This window comes from Mauremys reevesii, linkage group 6 (genome assembly GCF_016161935.1).
Source record: "Mauremys reevesii isolate NIE-2019 linkage group 6, ASM1616193v1, whole genome shotgun sequence".
NCBI classification, from domain to species: domain Eukaryota; kingdom Metazoa; phylum Chordata; order Testudines; family Geoemydidae; genus Mauremys; species Mauremys reevesii.
This window is the reverse complement of record NC_052628.1, coordinates 64,613,486-64,619,928: the sequence shown is the minus strand read 5'-3', so window position 1 is coordinate 64,619,928 and position 6,443 is coordinate 64,613,486. Positions and strand designations below refer to the sequence as shown.

Here is a 6,443-nt window from a genome sequence, read left to right as displayed (position 1 = left end):
CAGCAGTTCCTTTGTGTGGGGGCGAAGCGGGGACAGAAGCAGGGGCGGCCCCAGGCCCCAGCACGCCAAGTGCGTGCTTGGGGCGGCAAGTCGCAAGGGCGGCAGGCAGGCTTCCCTCGCAGCGTGCCTGCGGAGGGTCCGCTGGTCCCGCGGCTTTGGGAGGTCAACTGAAGCCATGGGACCAGTGGACCCTCCGCAGGCAAACCGCGGAAGGCAGCCTGCTTGGGGCGGCAAAAACCCTAGAGCCGCCCCTGGGCAGAAGTGAGGCTGTTGTGTGTGTGTAGGGGGGAGAGGGGTTGTTGTGGGTGACTGTATGGAGGCAGAGGGGCTGTTGTGGAGATATATGCATGGAGAGTGGAGTTGTGGGGACGGGGGTGGGTGTGGGGGGAAGAGGGGCAATTGTGGATGTGGCCGTGTGTGTAGGCGGAGAGTGGGGCTGATGCTGTGTGCGCATGTAGGGGGAGTGTGTTTGTTGTGTGCATGAATGGGGAGTGGGGCTGTTGTGTGTGTTTAGGGGGAATAGAGCTGTGGTGGGGTGTGTGGGGCGGTTGGGGTGTGTGTGTGGGGTGAGGGACAGCCCCCCAGCCGGGAGCCCGGGGAGTGACTTCGCGGACGGCGGACTCCTGGCTCCTTTCGAGGCGTCCCGCTGAGCATCCTCGGCCCGAGCAGCCGTTGCGGGTTGGCGGCCCTGGCCCAGCCCGGCCGCAGGTGGCAGCACCGCAGAGCCCAGGCCCCGGGGCGGCCCCTCTTGCTAGGCCGCGAGCGGCGCCTGCATAAGGTCAGGGCGGCGGTAGCGGAAGCTTCTGCCGGTTCAAAGACCCGGAACAACCGGCGCCGCCCGCTGCCGCCGGGCCCAGCGACTGGCCCCCGCCCGGGCACCATGACACCCGCCACCCCTGCCACCGGCTGCAGTTGACACCGCGACGGGACCTGCCCGGGGGCGGCGGCCGGGCCCCCGCAAATCCCCGCGCCGGAGCTTCCTATATGGGCCACCTGCTCTCGAGGGAGGGAACCAGCCTGAGCCGGGAGAGAAGTCGCTGCCGCCGCCGCGGAAGGAAGGTGCCGCCGCGGAGCCGGAGCTGCTTCCTGCGCGGGCCCTGCATGCTCTGCTTCATCGTGCACGGCGCCAGCCCGCCCGCCCCGGAGCAGCCCCTGCCCGGCCGGGACTCGCCGCCTCTCTGCGCGGCCCTGAGCTCCCCGGAGCAGCGCGCCGCCCGCCGCCTCCTGCACCTCTCGCCCGCCGCCTGGGAGCAGCGGGGCCCGTGCCAGCGCCTGCTCCTCTCGGGCCTGCTGCCCCCGCCCGTGCGGGCCTTCCTGGGCTCGGCGCGGCCGCCCGGCGAGCCGGCCCCGACATGGTGTGTAAGCGCAAAGGGGCCGGCCTGCCCGCCTGCCCCCCCTGCAAGCAGCCCCGCTGCGGCGCCGCCGCCCCGCCGGAGCCGGAGGCTGCCGCCTGCCAGTGCCCGAGCGAGCAACAGCTCTGTCCCCTCCCCTGCGCCTCGGACCGCGCTGCTGGCGGCGAGAGGCCGCTGCCCGGGGCCCCCGCCGGGGAAAGTGGCGGCGTGGGGGAGCTGGCCGCTGAGCTGCCGCCGCAGGAGGAGGAGGAGGAGGAGGAAGGTAACGAGCCTGACCGCCAGGAGCCGCTGGAGAACCCCAGCGAGTGCTGCCGAGAGTCGCTGCAGCCACCGCCCCCTGACATCAACCATCTGCCGCCCTCCATCCTTCTCAAGGTGGGTCTGGGTGCGGGGAGGCCCCGCCAGGGGGCTGACTCCTCCCCAGTAGCTAAGGGGGAGCCAGAGTTGAAGATGTTTCAAACTCAGAGGGCTGTTGCTTCCTCCCGGTAGCAGTGAGTGATCGTGGGGGTCTGTGAGGTTCCAGCTATGGCGTTTCAGGGTATGTCTACATTGCACCTACACCCCTGGGGCTGGCCCGTGACAGCTGACTGGGGCCAGGGGGATCGGGATAGGGGGCTATTTAATGTGATGTAGAGATGTCAGTGATGCAGTATAAGCTCAAGGTTAGTAAGAATTGAGCTAGCTGACTCCTGTTAGGGAACCCTGGCCTTGAGTGTCTACTTTATATTTAACTCCTATATTAAGATTTTTCTAACATGTGCTCAAACCTAGGGTTCTGGCAGTCACACTATAGTGCACAGACCTGAGTCAAAGCCCCCAGATCCCTAGCATGCCCCCCGGACCCTCTTCCACCAAAATGTGGTGTACTGGAAGGAAACTATAAGAAGCAGCTTGCTTTGCAGAAGGCTTGATTGGATCGCTTTCTATTGTAAACCTAGGAGGTTCTTTGACAGTGTGCTTGCAGGTAAGTGATCAGAACAGAATAGGTTAACATAGACCTGAGTTGTTGCCTTTTGCCAAAGGGGTGTGTGTGAGTGGAGTCTTCTGTTTTCAATAGTGGATTACAGATTGTTGGGATAGAGACAACTAAGGAAATTGTCCCATGGAATTGTGGGATATTTCCAGATGACTCCTGGAACTTGAGTCAAGCTTGAGTGTGCCTTCCCTGTAAAGCAATAGGGCTCAGACCCTGGGACTTGACTCAGGCTTCTGGGTCTGAGCACTGGGACAGTGCAATTGCAGTGTAGACCCATGGGGGGTAAGCCTTGAGCCTGGGCTCAAGAATGGGTTTACGTTCTAGTGCAAATGTGTCTTTGGACCCTGCTTTTATGTTTCAGGGTTACAGCTCTCCTTCCCTGAGACGGTAAACAAATTTTGGATCAATATACGAAGTAGCATTAAACAATTTCTCTCCATCTTAATATTATGTTTCTTGAAAAATTTATAGCTACTGTTTTCCTCTGTGGATTATTACAATTAATAGGCAAATTTAAGAGATTTCATTTAGGGCTAAATGCTCATCCCATTGCAGTGAGTGTGGCTTCATTGCAAGCAGGATCTTGCCCTTATTTTTTTTTTTCTGAATATGTAGTCAAGATATAGGATCAACTTATGCCCTCTCCCCTGCTATGCAGATCTCCAGGCAGAAGTGGAAGAGAGTTAGGCCTTGTCTACAGTACAGAATTAAGTTGACCTAAATTAGGTTGACATACAGCCACCACAGTAATTACTGCTGTTTTTCATGTCCACGCTGCTGGTGGTGTGTCCCCTCATCAGGAGTGCTTGCACCAACCTAAGTGTACCAGTGTTGGGGGTGACAGTGGGAGCCTTTCCCTCCCCTACCTCAGGGTCTGTGAGCAGGAGTTGAGCCGGTGAGTCTCTAGCAGTGAGTCTGGGACAGGGCTGATAGACAGAGGCAGCAGAACTCTAGCTGTGACCCCTGGGGTGGGGCTGACAGCCAAAAGGGGATGTAACTAATGCAGTGTCTACACAGACATTGCATCACCCTAACTATATCAACCTCCCACAGAGGTGGAGTTATTAAGTTGGTGTAGTGGGCAACTTACATGGGTGGGAGCATTTTTGTAGTGTAGATACTTACAGAGTTAAGGCTACATAAGTTGCCTTACATTGACCTAACTCTGTAGTGTAGACCAGGCCTTAGCTGCCTCAACAATGTCACTTCTCCTTTCTGCCACTTCTCTCTTCCTCTAGGAACTTGCAGGAGCTCTACAAGGGGTTGAAATCCATGCATGGAGGTGGATGGGGTCTGGTTATGAAGCTAATGGGCATTCTGGAGTTGGGTGGGAAGGGAAAAGGCATGTGATTACTTTGTTCTGTAAAGTTACTAATCTGGGAGACATTTAGCAAGGGTAACCTTGCCTACCTTATTCCCTTCAGAGTTCCTCTGGACGGCTTCTGCTGGCTCCCTTGACATCTTTGAGGAGCAGTGGGCACTGTCTGGGGTTCTCTGCTCAGTTGTCCCCCTCAGGTTCCCTTTATACCTGCCCCTGTTAGATTTTTGGTTGTCTCCCGTAATGATTTGAGTTCCTGGACCTTGTGGATCCTCCCCTAAGGCTGGAGGTGGGTCCTTTAGCAATAGGTGTGCTTTTGCCTGCCTGCTTCCAGGAACCCAATAAGACCTTCTGAGAGTCTTACCATGGGATGTGGAATGGCCCAGCCCTTAGTGGTAGGTAATGAGTTCAGCTTCAAGACTTAAGTCAAGGTTAATTTAAAGAATATTCAAATGTATTCTCACCACACCCTGAGCCCTAGGGCATAATCTCAGGTGAACTTCAGATTTAACCTTTCCTTGCCAAAATTTTCTCTATCATGCAAATACATCTGTTTGCTACAGCTCACAAGTAGGCTGTTGGAGTTGTGTGTGTGATTGAGAGAGACACATGGATGACCACTGATGGGAGAATAAGAGATGCTGATAGAATGGAAAGGATTTTAATTTGACTAGATTGTGACCCAACTCTTGGGTTCTACTTTCAGAGGAAATACTGTTCAAAATTTATTTGAGATCAGTTGTACATATTCAGGCAAATCTGACTTTTTGTACAACAATTGTAATACTCTTTGTTTGGCATATATTACAATAACACCTTTTAATATAAGGTTCAGTGTCAGAAGTAGAATAAAATAATACATGTGGACTTCTGTTCTGTAAATTTGCAACACAGTGCTTAAGATCTTATCAGTTTCTATATATTTTCCTTTGATTTTTATATAAAAAAAAATAGTATTCTGTTCACTTCTTGTTCCACTCTCGGTGTTTAGTCTTCAGATATTTGTAGACTGTTATGTCTCCCCACTAGCTATTTTTTAGTCATGCTTTTCATATTTAGTTCTTAATATTTCCTTATAAATCAAACTCTCCAGTTCCATATTTACTTTGGTTGATCATTCTGATAAAGAATTACAATAGAGTTGCATAGAGTTGGATAACTGCTTTCCTATCCTTCATATTCCATGATGCTTATATGCAGCTCAAAACTGCCTTAACTTTGCTATATTGGCATATTGCATTGCAGACTTGTCTGTTTTGGTGTCCATTATCTGGGTTTCCACATTTCTCCCAACCTGACTATTAGCATCTGTCTTGGATTATTTTTTTTAACATACTCTGCTTACTATCTTTCCAAATACAAACTGAGGTTGTTTCTTCCCCATTTTGCTAATTTCTTGGTCCCTTTGTATTATTTTTGTCCTCACTAGTGATCATGGTGCTTTCTCATTTAACATTAAGCTGTGAATTTTATTTTGTTGCCCCTCTTTTTGTGTTGCTAACAAAGATATTAAATGAAATATTACTGGATCCAAACATTGATAATTGTGACCTCTTCCGTAACTTAATACATTGTTTCTTTACCTATTTATTGTCCTTACATACGTTCCCCAAGCCAGTCTTACTCATACAATTCAGATTTTGAGGAGACTATTGAATGCTACACTAGTACTCAAGCATGCATCTATATATTTCTTCATCTACTAAGGCCCCAGTCCTGCAGACACTTAAGTATTTGCATAATTCACATGAGCAGCTTCATTGAGTTGATGTGCTTTAAATGTTTGTAGGATTGGGACCTGTCTTCATAATGCTATAAAAACAATTGCTTCGGTCTGGCAATATTATTTCTTTATTAACCCATGTTGCTCATGGTTGCAATATTCTCTGGGGTGTTCAGTGTTTGTTTTTCTTAATATTTGTTCTGTTATCTTACTAGGAATAGAAGTTATTGACAGTAATTCCCAGGATCACTTTTTTCAGGTCGTTGGCACATTTGCTTTTCTTTAATCTTACAGTACTTCCTCAGCTCCCCATGACTTTTCAAAATAGCTTGGTGAGCCCACTAACCAGTTTTTTTTCTTTAACACCTGAAAATTTGTGGGCCCCAATTCAGTCAATTATTTTTTGTTCATATTTTCCCAGATGTTTTATCTACTCTTTATTAATACAGTAGTCGTCTTTGCAAGGTCTTTGTTGCTTGGTAATTTTCTTTAAATGTATTTTTCACAGTAGGGATAGATTTAAAAATCGAGTTCAGTATCTTCCCAATCTCTGAATCCAAGTTCATCCCTCTTGATTTTTTTTTTAAATACTTGTTTCCTCTCTAGTATAGTTTCTCTTTTCTCTAATAATACTCTCAGCTAGAATTAATTCATTGTACTTTTTGGCTGCCTTTTATTTTCCATACACTCCTTAACTAAACTTGTATTCTTACTTGGTTGCTTCCATCCACTTCACGATGGGATTTTTACTTCAGATTTCTGATTAGTCCAGTGCTGGTAGTTGTGATTGTTTATATTACATTAGTGTATAGAGGCCCCAGTTGGAGTCTTGTTGTGATAGGCTGATGTGAAGAATGAAGACACAGTTCCTGCTCCAAAGATCTTTGAATCCTAATTAAGATGCAACAGAGGGATAAAATAGATGGAACAAGGGATGAGGAGGTAATGGTGAAATGAACAAGTTTTTTCCACAGTATGCAGTAGTCGTGTAAGCCTCAAGTTTAGGAGACCAGTATTCTATTATAACATGCTGTTCAACCACCCCATTTTATTTTTATGTGAAACTAATTAATT

At 49.3% G+C, this 6,443-nt stretch overlaps 1 protein-coding gene across 8 annotated transcripts in view; it reads left to right on the top strand.

Annotated features, from left to right (window-relative positions):
- Window positions 1-887: 887 nt before the first annotated feature.
- Window positions 888-6,443, top strand: part of FBXL17 (F-box and leucine rich repeat protein 17) — a 464,738-nt gene continuing 459,182 nt past the window's right edge. For 5 of the 8 annotated variants that reach the window (XM_039544560.1, XM_039544566.1, XM_039544565.1 and 2 more), the window contains exon 1: window positions 1,235-1,727. In XM_039544560.1, the coding sequence (XP_039400494.1) occupies window positions 1,353-1,727 (375 nt within the window). In that variant the 5' untranslated portion in view covers window positions 1,235-1,352. Of the gene's footprint in view, window positions 1,728-6,443 lie in introns of all 8 variants that reach the window. The other 3 variants (XM_039544563.1, XM_039544564.1, XM_039544561.1) reach the window with 2 other exon arrangements.